The sequence below is a fragment of the Panthera tigris genome, chromosome D2 (assembly GCF_018350195.1).
Source record: "Panthera tigris isolate Pti1 chromosome D2, P.tigris_Pti1_mat1.1, whole genome shotgun sequence".
NCBI classification, from domain to species: domain Eukaryota; kingdom Metazoa; phylum Chordata; class Mammalia; order Carnivora; family Felidae; genus Panthera; species Panthera tigris.
Window position 1 is genome coordinate 58,970,171 of NC_056670.1, and position 16,245 is coordinate 58,986,415.

Below are 16,245 nucleotides of genomic sequence, written 5' to 3' on the forward strand. Positions count from 1 at the left end.
GGTGGGAGGACCCGAGCCAGGGCTCACGGCCGGCCGTGGCTCCCGCGCTCCCGGCCGAGGCACCCACTCCGGGTTCGTTATTAACGCGCTGGGAAGTCCGCGAGCCGCCCAACTTTCTTCTCTTTAATGAGCCTAGAAGAAGAGGCTGCCCTGAAGGGGTTTGTTCATTAAAGATGTAGCTGGAGGAATATTGTCTCATTAATTATCTGGTTTTAATTACACTCCTACCCTTTGAATCCAGAGATGGGAAAAGTTGATTCAGTGGCGCCACCCCCTTTAGCTTAAAGAGTCTGGCCGGGCAAGGGGACTTGGAGGGGGCTGTGGGCACTGTGTGTGCCAGGCAGGGTGTGAGCTGACATTTGACGTGTGCCCTGCTGCGAATTCCCATGCGAGAGGGCCTCCCTGCCTGGGTGTGTGTGGGGATGAGGTCTGCGTGTGCATCTGAAAATGTGCGTGTGTCTGAGTGCGCGTGACCACGTGTGCCTGAAAGGCCGTGTGGACGTGACTTGGGTGCCTATGTGTGCTCCCTGCCTGAGTGCAGTTTTGTGGGTCTGAGTGTGTGTGTGGGTAGCTGAGTGTGTCTACAGACAGGCCCAAGAGCAGGGGTCTAAGTGAAGGGGAGTGTGACTGGGTAGCTGTGTTTGCACGTGTCTAAGAGGGTGGCTTCCTGCCCGTCAGCCCAAGTGACAGTGTTCAACCGTGTCTCTAGGTCTCTGCTGTGCCTGCATGCCACCCCCGCCCCCGCCCCCCCGTGTATGGAGTGTTGGTGGGGGGCGCTTCATGGCTAGAACATCACAAGAACTGGGACCTCTCCAAGGACACGGCTAGGTTTCCGAGGGTCCCCAGAGCTGGGGTGCTGTCCGGAAACCACAGTCCTTCTGGAAGGGGAGTTATTTAAGAGGGTGCTCGTCCCTGCCTCGCCCGTTGTCAGGCCAGCGCGACGCTAAAGCGGGGGCCGTTTTCCCTTTAAATCGCGGACACTTTGACAGGGGACATTAAGGACCCGGCTGCTCAGGCTGAGCAGATCATAAAACCGGACAGGCAATTTCTGCTCCCGCCAAATAGCCGGGCAAACTCGTTCTGCATCTTTGGTTTTAATGCACTAAACTGGCAGCTAAGCAGGGAGCGAGCAAAGGGGGGGTGGGGAGCCCCCCCCCACATACACAGGCGCACACACCGGCACACGAGCAAACACCCCTTCACACCCTTGTGCCCCACACCCCGCCCCCGACCCCCCCACCAGCGGAATTATCAACTAGAATTTGATTAATATGCAAATCGCAGGCAAACAGCTCCATATAATTCTTTCAGTGGAGAGTAATTAATCACCAGTTAAAGCAAATTAATACATATATCAATTTTGTCAGAAACATGCTTAGTTCAATCGCCCGTAAAATTGAAGTTTGAAGTATTAAGAGGCTCTGCAGAAACGCCAGGACTAAAACTTTCAAATTGATCCTATTTAGTAATCAATCAGGCTCTCCCCTCAGGTTAATCTGCCTAATTTTTCATCTCAAATCATACACTTTACTGACACGCCATCTAGCAAACAGTCGATAAAAAGTTAACAAAAATGATAACGACTCCAGCCAGAGCCATTGTGCAGGGCGGGTAGGTGGCAGGCAGCTTTGATTGCATTTGTAAGGTGGTTGGGGACTTGGTTTTTTTCCTGGGCCAAGGGCTGGGAGCTCCCCCAGACGGCCGGAGCCTCCCTGCCCCGCCACCCTGGTCTGCTATTTGCTGCCCTCGGCCGCTGCCGGGAGCCCCTCTGAACATCAGAACACTTGCAGCACTTCCCCCAAAGTCGCCTAAAGCAGCCACCTCCCTACCCACGCCTGTGGTTGCATCGAATGTCTGGAAGCGTGTGCATTGTGTGCTTGTGGTGACTGTGGGCTGTGCTTCTGTCACTGTGTCTGTATTGTGTATGTAACAGTGGGGATTGTGTATCTGTTTAACAGCAAAGGTTTATCCGTTCAACTGTTGTGTGTGCTCTGGATTGGCCGTGCGTGGTGTGTGAGAGCCTAGCTGAGTCTGCCCTTTATCTGTACGCGGGCACGTGGTCCCAGCGGGGCTTCAGGCAGCCAGATCAATAGGCCCTATCACAGACATCAGGCTGGGGGGTGGGGGGGAATCATCCCTGTGGGGACCTAGCACTTCACCTTGAGCAGTCTCTGAGAGATGGGAGGGGTCACCTCTTCCTCACTCTGGCCCCTATTCCAGCCTGTGTGGGGTGGGGGTGGGAAGGTGGGGGTAAGGAAGGGCAAATGAAGGCCTCCATTTCTTGGTGGAAGGGACTCCCAGACCTGGATCCCTCTCCACAGAGCCCTGGACCCACTGCTTCTGACTCAGGCCCCTGAATCGGGTTGGGGCAGGGGCACAGACACCCAGTTAGGAACACCTCTAACTCATATATTCAGATGCCACATCCACGTGTGATAAAAACTCATCTCAAACCTCTATATACACATGCTGATCACTAAAACCACACGGGTCCCACGATACTCAAAGGTAACTAATCTCCCTTCCCCACTGAGCCCACCCCAGCTCACAGACAGCTAGCTGCCTCCAGCTCTCCGCGGGGAAGGCCGCGCTCGTCCACGTGCACACACCAGCGCTCAGCAATCCCTGCACACACTCACACAGAACACAAACCAGATTGCAAAGCAAAGCGGGCAGGACTCAGTCACCCCCAACACTGCTGGCAGCATTGCGGAGCCACCAAGCACCCGCGTGCATATTGCCATTGGGTACTCTCCCCAGTTAGGGCAGAGCTGAGTCCCACGGGGAGGGGGGACTTCCCTTGAGTGAGCTGGGGGAAGCTGGGCCTTCAAGGGAGTCCTGGAACTGGTAGAGCCAAAGGTGGGTCTGCGGATCACTCTAGAGACAAAGGTTCAGGCTGGGGCCCAACTTGAGAAGGAAGGGGCAGGCAGGACAGCCTGGCCTTTACCCAACAGCGAAGCAGAGGACAAGCCCCACCCCAACGTGTTCTCAAACAAGCAGAGTCCGTGCCCACATCGTGTTTATTCACTGACCTCAGCTGCCTTCAGAGTAGACTCATGCCCAGGCTAAGGTTCTCCATCTCACCTTCCGCTCACTCCCCTCCTGCGCCCCCCTCCCTTCAGGCCATGTGTTCGTCTCTCCAACCGCCCCCCCGCCCCCCGCCCCGCATTGTCAGTGTAAAATCGAGGAGCCAGGCTGGTCAAGCTGTCTGGAGCTAGGATTCTGGTCGTCGGTCTGTAGCTTCAGCTCCACATCGATGTTCATTCTCCCGGTTATCTGCTCCCACCGGCTCCCAGCACGTGTCACGCACCCTGGAGCATCACTCACCTGCTGGTCACACCCACCCCAGTGACAGCTTGACTTCTCTCCTCCCCATCGCACAAACTTAGTCACACCTAGTTGCACACACTAGTTTGCAACAATTGGTTACACGAACACAGCCGCACACCCCCAGTCGCCCCCAGCTGCACATGCTCTGTTTCCATCGATCAGCCGCACATGCCCAGTCTCAGTTGCACACACTCTCTGACACACTCATCGGCAGACACTGTTGATGCCTGTGAAACTCGCTGCACACACACACACACACACACACGCACACACGCACCCTCAGCCCCTGGTCTCTCCTAGGACCGGCCACTGCCAGGAGGAGAAAAGGTGATTTGCTGATGGCAGCCCTGGATTGTGAGTGCAAGGTGGTAGCTCCCTCCAGCGAATCGCTCGCCACTCCTCAGCGTGCACCAGGAGCCCCCACCTTCCTCCATTCCAGTCCCAGGAGCCACTCCTTTGGGACATGTGGCCTGTGGACCCTCTCAGGGTCAGGCTGCAGTTCCCCCAGGCCTGCTGACCGGCATCCGGGATGTCTTGTCGTGCACAGGCGGTTTAGGGATGCACCCATTTCCCACACGACTCAACCACACACGGTTCTACATTCCAACCACCAGCACCCTGCACCTAGCACGTCTAGTCCCCACTCACATCGCCTGGCAGCCAGCCAAATGTGCTTCTCTGCCTTGCCTTCCAACAGCAGCCTCCTACCTGCTGGCCCCCAGGACCGCACTCTTCTCAGGTTCCAGGTGCCCTGCTGCGCCTGACCGCGACCGCTCTGGGCCCTTTATCTAGTCACACCCTCACCTCCCAGGCTCTCTTATGCCCCTTCCCTGGTGTCCGTGTTTGGGGGAACATCTGTAGTCTCCGCACAAACCACCTTCTGGGCTCCAAGAAAGAGGGGCTGGTTGTTGAGGCTAGGGAGCAAAGCCACAGTGCCCCTGGGTTTGGGTGGCCGAGAACACGCAGGACAGGGGGAGTGGACTTCCCTGGACCTGGAGGCTCAGAAGAATGGGGAGGAGGGGGTCCCCGGAGCGACCGGCAGGGGCGGAGGGGAGGCGCGCGGCCCCAGCCCGTCCCTTTCAGGGGGGACTCATGCATCAAACTTCAATTTTCCGGACGATTGAATTAGTGATTTTTTTTCTCCTGAACTAAAATACACTTAAGTCTTTGGGATTAATTACCACGTTCTGGTCCCTCAGACTGGAGTATTACTTATCGGAGCTGCGTCTGACACCGGCCCGACACCTCGTAAAATAAGGAACTGCGCCTCCCGGCCTCACCCGGCGCCGGCCGCCGGGCAAGGCCCGGGAAGGCGGAGCGGGGAAAGCCGAGGCAGCCGGCTCGCGCGGTGGGGCCCGGGCCGGAGAGCAGAGACCGCCCGCATCCTGGAACTCGGCAAGCCGAGCCCGGGCCCCGGACCGAATAGGGAAGGAAGAGGCAGAGCCAGGCCGCTTTCCCTGCGCGGCCGGGAACCGAAAGTGGGTCTGCAGAGAGGCCAGGGTCCTCGGGGAACCTGCTTGTCACGGCCCCAGGCGGTCAAGGACCTCTGGCTACAGGCGGGCGGCACAGAGGGTCCCGAGCCTTAACGAGTCTCGCCCCGAGAATGGGCGCAGGGCCCCGAGCCCCTCAGGCCATTGCACCACACTCGCACGTACACTCACACGCGGGGAATGCCACGGAACGCGCGCGGCCCGCGCCCTCGGAGCGCACGCAGCCCGTGCACACAGCACAGCGGCCGCCCCCGAGGCAGGCCAGGCCGGCGGCCGGTGAAAGGCCCAGGGTCGCGCTGGGATTCGAGGCCCTCTCACATCGCAGGTCCCCGCGGGAGCTCCCGAAGCGCGGCCAGGGCCACCCGAGCGCTCCCGTCAGAGCCAGGAGAGCTGAGGAGACAGTGGGTCGGAGCCTAGGCCTCCCTGACCCCCAGCCCTTCGCTCCCGCCTACGGTCGACCCCTCAGCCCCTGCCCACGGCCTCCGCCTCCCTGAGAGAGGGGGCCGGGAAACCACAGCAGGCCGCGGTGCTCCGGCGTCCGGAGTCTGGCCAAAAACGGCCCCGGAAGCCCCCTGGCAGCCCCGCGGAGGCTTCGCATCCAGCAGAGCCGAGGAGTCTGATGGGGGGCTTGAATTCACTCCCCAAATTGGTGCGGGACCCAACGCGCGGCGCGCTCTCTCCCCAGGCCTCCTCGGCAAGGCTCAGCCCAGGGCTCCAGTGTCTCTCTCCGCTTCCCTCCGACGACCGTCCGGCCCTTCCTTCGCCCGCCCTTCTTTCTGACCTATAGAAACAACGAATTCCTTCTCATCTTTCAAGGCCTGGGTCCAGTGCCACCTCCTCCGAGAAGCCCCCACCACCCCGAGCCCCCGGAGCCGGAGTTCTGCAAATGGCACTTCCCTGCCCCTCGGCCCAGCCCTCCTGATGGCGCCAGGGGGGTGCGACGGGTCCAGTCCGCTAGACTGGGAGCTCCTTGAGGGCAGGGACTGGATCCGATTCGTTTCCATTTCCCCAGCCCCCAGCGCGGGCCTGGCGCAGAAAAGACGCACAATAAGCATTTGCTGAATGGAAAGGATTTCCCCCTTTATTTTATTAATCCTTCCCCTTCCTTCTTTCCCTCTTTCTTTTCCTCCTTCCTTCCTCCCTCGTTATTTTTTATTTCTTGGTTATATTCAATTGTCATGTTTTTCAGGCTCATTAAATCCATTTAGAGACAAAAGAATAAAAGGCAGAAGGGGAAGGAGGGGGGAGGAGGGAAGGGGGAGGGGAGGGGAGGGGAGGCCGGAGAAGCAAACAAATAACCCGCTTTAACTAGACGGGCGGATAAATGGCCCCGTTTCTCCTCAGCCCCGATGCGCCTGCTTAGCTGCGCGCCCCGCGGGCGCCGCAGCTCGGGTGGGCTCAGCCCCGGGGCCGCCGCCCCCAGCCCGGAGGGACCCAGCGGGGCCGGGCCCGGGGCCGCGAAGCAGCGAGCGGCCTGAGGTGCCAGGGCCGCTTCATTGGGATTCATGGGCGTGTTGGGCGGGCGGCCCCGGGCTCCGGGCGCGGGGCGGGGGCCGGGCGGGGGCGGGGGTGCGCGCGGCGGGCGCAGATGCCCGGGTGACCGCCGCGCCGCGGTCCCCGCGCCGCCTTTGTGCCGGGGAGGCGCGCGCGGGGACCTAATCCATCAAATTGTCTACAAATTGTGAAGAAAATTCAAAAACCATATGGTCGCCAGCGCCGGCGCGCTCTGGGCTGCGGAGGGCCGCGGCCGCGCCCGCACCCGGAGCCGCGGGGGGCTGGGCCCGGCTATTGTCGCCTGTCAGCGGCCGCCCGGGTCCATTCGTCCCGGCCTTCATGGTCCGCGCTCCGAATTACAGACCCATCCATCCTGAGAGAGGGCGATTTATGTCGCCCGGGAGGAACCGGCCGCACGCCCGCCTGGCTGCCCCGCCGCCTCTTTCCTTCTTTCGTTCTCTCCGCTCTCTTCTCTCCCTTCCATATTCCCTTCCCATTCCCTTTTCTCCGTCTCCGTCTCTCCGTCTCTGTCTCTGTGGGAAGCTTTTCCTCTTTCTCTTCCTCCTCCCCCCCCCTCCCCACCCGCCTTCTCTGTGGCTCTCCACTTTCTATCTCTGCTTTTGGAGTGGCTTTCTGTGCTCCTGTTTCTGTGTCTCCCTGTCTTAGTTTCCTCCTGGACACGCACGTTCCCGACTCAGGCCCCGGGGCCCCATCGCCTGCCCGAGACCAGATGCGCATTTCTCACATCAATTTTGCGGAGAAAGAGAGCCGCGCGGCCCGGAGGCGGGACCCTCCTTTGGTGACAGCGGCCACTCGCCAGCCCGGCGACAACAAAAGCCCAGAGAGAAACCCGCTCTGTCCGGAAAAGTGAAAGCCGCCTGCGTCCCTGCCCCAGCCGCCCTCGGGGCGCGGGGACCCCAGAGAGTCCTGGGGAGATTGATGTCTCTGCCCCCAGCCAAGTTGGGGGGCCCAGAATCTGTGAATGTTACCAGAAATTCACCCCAACTCTCAGACGCTTCGGGCTCACATCTCCCTGTGCCCGTGTGCGCAATTCAGCTTGCCCTTGGTGCCTTCGGCCTCATTTTCCTCCCTCCCGCAAGGGTAAGGCCTTCCGGCGGCGGAACCCAAACTTGGAGCCCTCCGGCTGCACCCTGCTGCCGACTAAGCTCTACCTGCAGTACACCGGACGCTTAGCCCGCGTCCCGCAGAGCGCGGGAAGAATACCCTGGGGTGGGGGTGGGATGCACGAACCGCAGGGCAAGTCCCCCCACCCACCCACCCTTTACCCCCCAGAAATTAATTTTCCATCCGTGGCGCCCCCAGTGTACGCACTTTCCCCCAGCAACGCATGCCTCACTTTTTACCCGGACCTGGCGAAGCCCGCTTCCCTCGCCCCCACCCCCAATTTGGTAGTTGTCGCGTGTTTGCGGGCAAGAGGCGCCTTCGCCTCCTGCTTTCCCCTGGCCCCTTATTCTCGCGCCTGCCCTGAAACTCCTCCAAAGCTCCAAGGCCTGGGCAGCCGGCAACGAGCAGCGGCGAGACACGGAGCCTGCCGCGGCTTCCCTGAATAGGGCCCACTCATTCAGACACGGTCACCGCCGGTTCTAGTAAAATGGCAAAGACTTTATTTATCGGAGAAAGAGGCCTTGGGTACAGTCCGGAGAGGAGAGGGCAGGAGCAGGGAAGGGGCACGCAGGACCCACCCTCATCGAGTCACCCTTGTCTGGCCAAGTGGAGCTAGGAGCGGGGCGTTGGAGACCTGCAAGACAGACCCAGAGCTGCGGAGGAGGTGGGGTGAGGGCTTAGGTTGGCCTCCTCTTAGTCTCTGTCACATGCAAAAAAATTCTAGAAAGAGTAAAAAATAATTCTAGGGCTTTGGGTTCTGTTTTAGTTGGTTGATCGGTTGGATTTCCCCCTGCTTTGTCCCTAAGACCCGGACCCCAGCAGTCAATCCAAGGAAACCGAGAGAGGGTAAGGAGGAATCTTAAAAATAGCGTTAGTGGACATTGGGAGGCAGAAACCGGCATCGAAAACAGACTTCTGGGGACGGGGGTGGAGGGAGAGAAGAGATCGATTTGAAACTTGCAAGTCAGGACCCGGCTGTCCCCCTCAGCCCCTTCCCACGCGGGGAAAAGGGGCAGATGGAAATAAAAGAAGTCAACTGCAATAGGCCTAGGGAGGCGAGGAGGAAGAGGGCCAGTGCATTCGCCACATGCAGAGAAAAATCAAAACAGTCGGGGCGCGCCCCCTCCTCCGGACCGCGGGCTTCAGTGTTCGTTACCCTCGATACTGCCTCGCCCTCAGCAAACCCGGCAGCCTGAGAGCTTTGAAAACATGGAAATCTCCGAGATTTTAAAAAATAAAAGAAAGAAAGAAAGAAAAAAAAAAGTCAGGCTGAGGTGGGAAGAACCCGCTATATAGGTTTAAATATTTATACAGGAGCCATACAGAATTGCACGGCAAGGGCTCCCGGGGCGGCGGAGGCCGCGCGCGGCGGCCGGCCCGGCCGGCCAGCCCGGGTTTATTGCTTCGAGAGGGAGGAGGCGGCTGCCGGGAGCTGAGTCCGGGCCGGAGACAGGGAAGAAGGCGGGAGTTGCAGAGGAGGTCCCAGCTCCCCTCGGCGGTCCGGGAGGCGGCGGGCAGACGGGCGTTAGGGGCCCGGCGCGATGGAAGATCCCGGGCGCCGCTCAATCGTCCACGTCGATCTCTTCGTCTTCCTCGTCCTCTGAGCAGTCCTGGCTGCTGGCCGGCTGGTCCGTGAGCGGGGAGGCGGGCGAGAGCTGCAGGGGCCCGGCGCCCGGGGCCTGCGGGGCGCCTGGAGGGAGCGCCGGAGAGCCAGGCCTAGACTTGGCCCTGCCGCAGCCGCCACCACCGCCGCCCGCGGCCTCCGAGTTCTGCTCGAGTTCGGCCAGCGCCACGATGTCCATCTGCCCGCTGGGGCCCAGTTTCTTGGCGGACTCCACGTCGGCCTTCATCTCCTCCAGGTCCCGCTTGAGCTTGGCGCGCCGATTCTGGAACCAGGTGATGACCTGAGCGTTGGTGAGGCCCAGCTGCTGCGCGATTTGGTCGCGATCGGCGGGGGACAGGTACTTCTGGTAGAGGAAACGCTTCTCCAACTCGTAGATCTGGTGGTTGGTGAAGGCTGTTCGAGACTTTCGCCGCTTCTTAGGGGTCTGTCGCTGCCCAAAGATGGTCATCCCGTCGCGGCCTGCGAGGAAACCATAATATAGGCTTGCACCAGGAGAGAGGAGACCACACCCCGGCTCTCGCTCACCCCACCCAGGCCTTATCGGCCTGAAGTCTGCTGCACTTCCCTTCTCGGATTTGATTCGGCCTCCTGGACTAGGGCAAGCCTCCTCTCTGGCAAACCTCCTTCCCCCCGACTCTTGTCTACCGGAAGTCTCTAGGAAAAAATTGTTTCAGTCCCTGCTCCCCACCTAAGAGTTGATTTGAAAGATCCGAGGTCGCTAGAGCACAACGGAGCCAGTCAGGGTCGCCCTGACTGCGGTGTGAATGTTGGTTTACACCTCTTCCCAACCGCCGGACTCTATGACTCTATCCCTACCCGAAAGGTCCTAGCTGAGAGGTTCTCCATTCCCCAACCCAGGAACAGGGCAAGGAGCACCCAGGCCACCGGGAACTGGAGGGAGCCAAGCAGAGCAGGCAAACTGCGGAGAGATCTTGGGTTCCCGCCACCCCTCCTGGGTCACTCGACTCTGGCCTATCCAGAGGCCCCTAGGAAATTGGGTTTGGGTCCTGTCCCACTCCTTTCCACTCCCAGCGGCAGCGGCTTGGGCTGGAGGGCCCTGACGGCAGGCGCAGGAGGAGGCGGGCAGAGGCACAGGGCACAAAGAGTGGGGCACAGGGAGCCGAGCGTGGGGTTGTGGGCGCAAGGGAACCCAGCGGCGGCGCCTACCTTCAGCTGCCTGCAGGACGCTGACCTCCAGCCCCTTAAAGGTCTTGCTGGCGAGCTCCTCCAGCGCGCACAGCGGCGAGGTCTGCGAGAGCAGCGCGCGGCCCGCCAGGGGCAAGCCGCCCGGCGCGTGCTTGTCCGCCGCCGCCAGCAGGTGCGCCGCCCCGCACAGCGAGTAACTTCTCCGCACAGACGGCTTGTTGAGGATGTCCTCGATGCTGAACGGAGTCAGCGGCTTGTTGGAGTTGGCGGGCGGCGGCAGGTGATCCAGCGGGCTGCGCCGCCGCTCTTCCCCCGGCGCCGCCTTGCCGTCCTCCTTGGAAGTCATCTCGGCCTCGTTTGGGGGCCCGGCCGGGGCGGCTCGGGCCGCGGGGACCCAGCCCGCGGGCAGCTCGGGCGCCGGGCGGCGCGGGTGGGCGGCAGCGGCGGGCGGGAAGGAGGCCGCGCCGGGCCAGGCGCGGGACTAGGCGCGGGGCCAGGCGCGGGGCCGATTAGCGCAGCGGCAGAGGCGAGCAGAGCCGCACGGGGCCCCGGGAGGAGGGCGCTGACGCGGGCGCCGCCGCCGCCGGGGCTTCCAGCAATCCGCGGCCCGAGCCCGGGCGCGCCGCGCGGGGCTCCAGTTTCGCCAGCCCCGGTGCTATTTAAAGGTGTCAGGTGGCTCCGCGGCGGCTCCTGGCCCCGGGTCCTGGCGGCGGCAGTTGGAAAAGCCGAGGCGAGGGCGCCGATCCCGTACTGCGAGGGGAGGCGGAGAGATGGGGCAATTGACTATTGCTAACAAGTTAGCCTTGATCGAGGAGTAATCAATTATCTGCAGCGGCACTTCTCTATTTCTCTTTCCTTTCTCCCTTTCTCCTTTCTCTTCTTTCTCTCTGTTCTCTCTCCTCCTGTTCTCTCTCTCTCCCTCCCTCTCTCTCTCTCTTCTCTTTTCTCTGCTCCCCCCCGTCTCTCTTCTTCTCTCCCTCTCCCTCGCCCTCTCTTTCACTCTCTGTCTGTCCAATGCAGGCGGCTCTAAGTTGGGAAGCTCATTAATTAGCGGGCCGGGGGTAGGAGGAGCCGGCTGGAATTAGCCTGCCTAATGCGCCTGTCAGTCCGGGCGCCGCGCCGCGCTCGGCCCGAGCTGTTTGTAAATTACATTAGCCGCGCCTTTATTGCACCCGAACCTCGGGCGACTCAAAAGCCGCCGCCCCCACCCCAAACTGCGAGCCTCGCTCCCGGCGCACCCGCCTCCCGCCGGTCTGGCTGCGATGGCAGCGCTGGCCCGGAGGTCTCAGGCTCTCCGACCCGGGATTTGGCGCCCGAGAAGGGCGGCGTGAGCCCAGCCGGAGAGGGACGTGGCCGCTACGCGGGCCAGGTAAGACCAGGACCCGGGAGGGGCCCCGCCACCGCCCAGCGAGGACTTTGCCGAGCTGATACCAAGGACCCAGCGTCCCTACCCCTCGACCCTCTTGTCTGCCACCCCCGGCCTTGGGCCATGCGCCTGGGGAGGGGGAATCTGCAGCTTCCGAGGATGGCCCGCGGGAGGTTCGTGAGGGTACTGCAGCCCTGGATGAGACGACACGGGACAGGGCTGGAGGACCCCAGGGGTTGGGGGAGGGGGCCAGTCAGAGGACTCAGTCTTCACCAGCCGAGAGCTGACGGGTGAGTTGTTGGTGGCTGCAGGCACCTCTTCCCCGGCCCGAGGCAGTAGCAACAGCCTTACCTCTTCTTGCAATCTTGCACACTCTTTCCTCGGGCTGTGGCTCTTCCGGTCGACTGGGGCCACGGCCCGCCCGGTGACCGGCGCCCGACCGGGCAGCCGGGCGGGTTGCCTGGGCTAACGGGGCCGGCTCGGGGCCTCCCCGCTGCGCTCTGCCCAGGCCCCGGCCGGGGCCCCGCTGCCGGCCCCGCCCAGCCCAGTGCCGGGCTGGAGTACACCACCCGACTCCAGCTGTTCCGGATGCGGGGCGGGGGCCCGGAGGGGGCCGGGCCACGGCTGGGACTGCGCTCCCAGGAACCCGCAGGGAAGCCGGGTTCGAGTCAGACTGGGGGCTGGGAACCCTACGGCCGGCCGGCCGGACTCTGTGTATATCAGGCGAGCATTTGTGCACAGCGGTATTTGAATGTGTTTACGTTTGAATATGTACATTTGCGTGGGGTTAGAAATGTGGTGTATTTGTGTAAACCTGTGGGTACTTAGGCGCATTGGAACCCTATGTCTTTCATTCCCCAAAGGCACCCAAAGGGGCTGTACCCCCCCGGGCTCTTTTTGCTCTGGCTTCTCTCCTCTGGTTTGTATGGGGCCGTTGGCCCCACCACCTAAATTTTCCATGTCTGCCCCTGAAGAAAGGAGGGGAGCAAGGAGGGGGTTAGAGCCAAGGGAGCTGTTTCTCTCCCCACATACAGCCTCAACCCTTTTCCTGGCTTTGTTTGTAAACTCCTGGGCAGACGGTGTGGTCAGGCAGCCCTGCTTAGTCAAGAGAAGGGCCCAGAGAGGCCAGTGCAGAGGACTGTGGCCCAGCCTAGAGGTTAGGATGGGAAGAATAGGACCTTCTAGACTTCTTGGACCTCCTTCCATACTGGCCCAGAGAGGAAGTGAGCCAAGCTGGGCTGTGGGGCAGGGGGCAGGTTCTCTCCCTGGATGCCTCCGGCATGGGGGTCTCTGCACATCAGAGATTGGTTTATCGCCCATTTAGTTATTTGTTTAGAACACGGCTTGCAGCTCCCCAGAGTAAAAGAGAGAGTGTAGGGAGGAAAGATTCCTGTTTGGGACCCCAGTGCCTGCCCTGGCCCTGCTTGGGAGTATTGGGAAGAGTTATTTAGCCTTTTTCCCATCTTTTTCCTGCATTTGTGGGGAGGACAGGTGCTCGGAGGCAGGAATGGTGAGAATGGGATTCTTTCTCAGTTCCTCCAGAGCTGCAGAATTGTCCTCAAGGCAGGCCCGTCTCTAGGGCACCAACACTGTTCTGAAACCGTGAGGTGATGCTGGGCCTACCAACAGTGGAGTCAGAGTTGAGAGAGGTGGAGAGCCACCTGAGCGAGAAGGTGCCCCGGAGCCTGATGGACTCTGTAGGCTTGGAAGCTTAGGGACTGAGGGGGGTCTGCGCTCTCCTCTCACTTCCTGCCTCAGCCTCTGGTCCCCAGCCCTTTCCCGACATAACCCCAAAAGCCCTGACCCAGAACTTCGGGCAAACCATATCCCCATGCTAGAGAGCAGGCCCCTCCAGATCAAGGAACAGGGACTCATGAGTCGGTATCTTGGGAGGCGCTTCATCCCATAACCCCCTGCCATTCTTCCTGTCTGCACCTGATACTGTCTGCAGGACAGGATCTTAAGGGCAACCTTGCTGTTGTCCCTTTTCCAGTCCCTCAGGAACAGTGGACCTCAGTGTTACGACAAAGCTGCCAGGAAGGTGAGGAATGTGAATTGGGGAGCAGAGGGGCAGGAGCATAGAATTCCTTCAATGGGGTCCTGTTTCCGGGGATCTTTAGTCTTCGGCCACATCATGTCCAAGTGGACAGGACATTCCACAATCACCTGCTATATTACCTCTTATACTCACCGTAGCCAGACCTCTTTTTCCTGCGGCCCAATCCGGAGGCTTTGTTTTCAGCCTCATTGGTTGAACACCCAACAAAACAGCCCCAGCAGGCACAGCTGGGGGTTCAGGGGGCACGTGGTGCTACCCACTCATTTTGTTGTTTAGGGCCCCTACTTCTATTGCCTCACCCAGGCTATGTTCGAAAACCAGGCCAACTGTCCCACCGACCTTTTTGCAACCCCACCGTTTCCCCCCACTCCAGACCCCAGTGCGTGGGCTGTTAGGATCTTCTGAACTCCTGAAAACCCAAAACTACTGGCTTCCGTACCCCTCTGGCAGATCAGAGAGCTGTATCTTGGGCTTGCAGTCAGACTCACTCCCTCTCCCGCTGGATGAGGAGACCCTTGAGGGCAGGGACCTTGATCTGGGGACTCTATCCACACCAGACCTGCCCAGGCAGGTGAGCACCTGGTGCCCTCCGCTTACTGGTTCAATGAGTTGTTTTTTGGTTTTTGTTTTGAGCGAATGGAGTATAAATGATTATGTGTTGTGGAGGGGGAAGGCTCGGGCCTTGACTTTCCCCCTCAGAGGGGTTCTGGAGATGGTGAAAATTAGGGGAGTAATTCAGGGTCAGGGGAGGGGAGAGGGGAGATAGGAACTCTGCCCGTTGCTCCTGAGGAGCTATCCTGCCCACCCCCTTTCCTGGGACCCAAAGCTGGGTTGGGAAGACACTCTAGGGTCCCCTGCCCCCAGGTAGCTGAGCCAGTGTCATTTCCCACGAAGCTGGAAGCAATCGGTCCCTGGAGTCTGCTGCCCAGAGGCAATGCGGTCTTTACAGCCTGGTCTATACTGTATCCTGACTGCCAAATTCCTGCTTGCTGCCTATACTGCCAGGGTCCAGCCTTATTCTATCTTCAGTGGAAGGGGAAGGGGTTAGTCTAGCAAAAATCTGCTTTCCCCCTAGTTTAGCGAATATTTCAGACAAAGACGAGGGAAAGAGCATTGCATGAATTGCCAGGATAAGGGGACCCTGTAGACCCAAACAAAATGAGTTATTCCTTAGCACAAGAGAATAATTCAAGTAAACCCCCAAACATTCCATCGGCTTTAATCCAGATTGTTTTGGTAGTCCCATTTGTTTCCAGATTATTTGTGTAAGCACCAGCAATGGCCCTTAGGCCAGAGCTCCCCTTAGAAAAAAAGGTTCTGACACCGCTTGAAATGAGTTAACTTGACCACCAATTGGGATCATTTTTGAATCCCCCAGGGACCTGCTACTCTGACAGTCTTTGTGGAATTCAGAGAGTGTTTCTTCTGCTATTGAAGTAGACTCCGATAGATGGCCTCCTGCCTCCCTGGCTGAACCAGGACTGCCCCCTCGGTTTTTATATTCCGCCCTGGGCCACCGTCAGCAGTAACAACAACAACAATAACCATGACAATAAACACCAGAAGCCCTTACCGCGTACCTGGCTTCAGGCTAAGAGTTTTATTCATTCATTTATTACTCACAACCCTATGAGGTAGTAGCTACTGCTATCACGCCAATTTTAAATATAAGGAAAATGAGTCCCAGAGAAGTTAAGTAACCCATCCAAAGTCACACAGCTTGTTCTAGAGTAATTAGGATTTGAAGATTGTTTTTTCAAACTCTAATTCTAATCCCGGAACCATGGAGTTTTAACCAGCCCCCGCCCTGGGGTGGGGGTGGGGGGCTCTTTGAATGGGCTTCGGGGGGGCTCTGCAGATCCCAGAAATTGTGTGTAAAATTATGGATGTGAGCCCAAGTGGGCACATTTTTCCAGGGGCAATATTACATGACCCATTGGATTCTCAAAAGGGGTTGGAGGTCCAGAAAAGGTTAAGACCAGAAGCAGGCCGACCAGAGGGAGGGAAGCTGCCCCCCTGGCAGGTCTGGAGAGCAGGGAGACAGCCGCTCCAAAGTCCAGGCCAGGCTCCAAGCCTACTTCTGGGCCTGCCCTGCTATCTGTGGCCACTGGTTCTCAGACCTCTTCCTGCCCAGGTCGGGGAAGGCGCTATGGCAAGGTCACTGCTTTGGAGAACACTCCTTCCTGCTTCTCCCCCACTCACTTCTGTGAACTGAACCCCAGAGCCTACTGACAGGGTGGCCTCACCACATAGGCCAACCTCTTTCAGGCACTTCAGCCCTGCATGGGGCGGGGGGAGGGGGATGCCATTTAGAAATGGGGGGGGGGTGCATAAACAGACTACTGAGTGATGGAGACAGGTAGAGATGGGAAGAGACTTCCCAGGAGGTGCTCAAGACCCATGTGACCATACTCTGGAGCCTCCAGAACATCGCTCATTTTTTACGGTCCTTTGCTCCCCTCAACCTGGGGTCAGAAGGGTCTCAGTCACTTCCCTTCCTTGTACCTTTTGCTCTGGTTTTAGTGCTCAGCTGTCTTGCAGAATCTTCTTGCCCTGTTCAGTTCCTCTATGCTCCTTAGCGAACTTCCCTCAGAGTCATTGTCAGATTGTC

The 16,245-nt window shown here is 59.6% G+C and overlaps 1 protein-coding gene across 1 annotated transcript; it reads right to left on the reverse strand.

The window, feature by feature from the left end:
• Positions 1 to 9,001: 9,001 nt before the first annotated feature.
• LBX1 (ladybird homeobox 1) lies at positions 9,002 to 10,555 on the reverse strand. Its single transcript, XM_015536643.2, has 2 exons — positions 10,231 to 10,555; positions 9,002 to 9,522 (listed from the first exon to the last, which is right to left on the reverse strand). The coding sequence occupies exons 1-2, from the start codon at positions 10,553 to 10,555 to the stop codon at positions 9,002 to 9,004; spliced, it is 846 nt and encodes a 281-aa protein (XP_015392129.2).
• Positions 10,556 to 16,245: the final 5,690 nt, after the last annotated feature.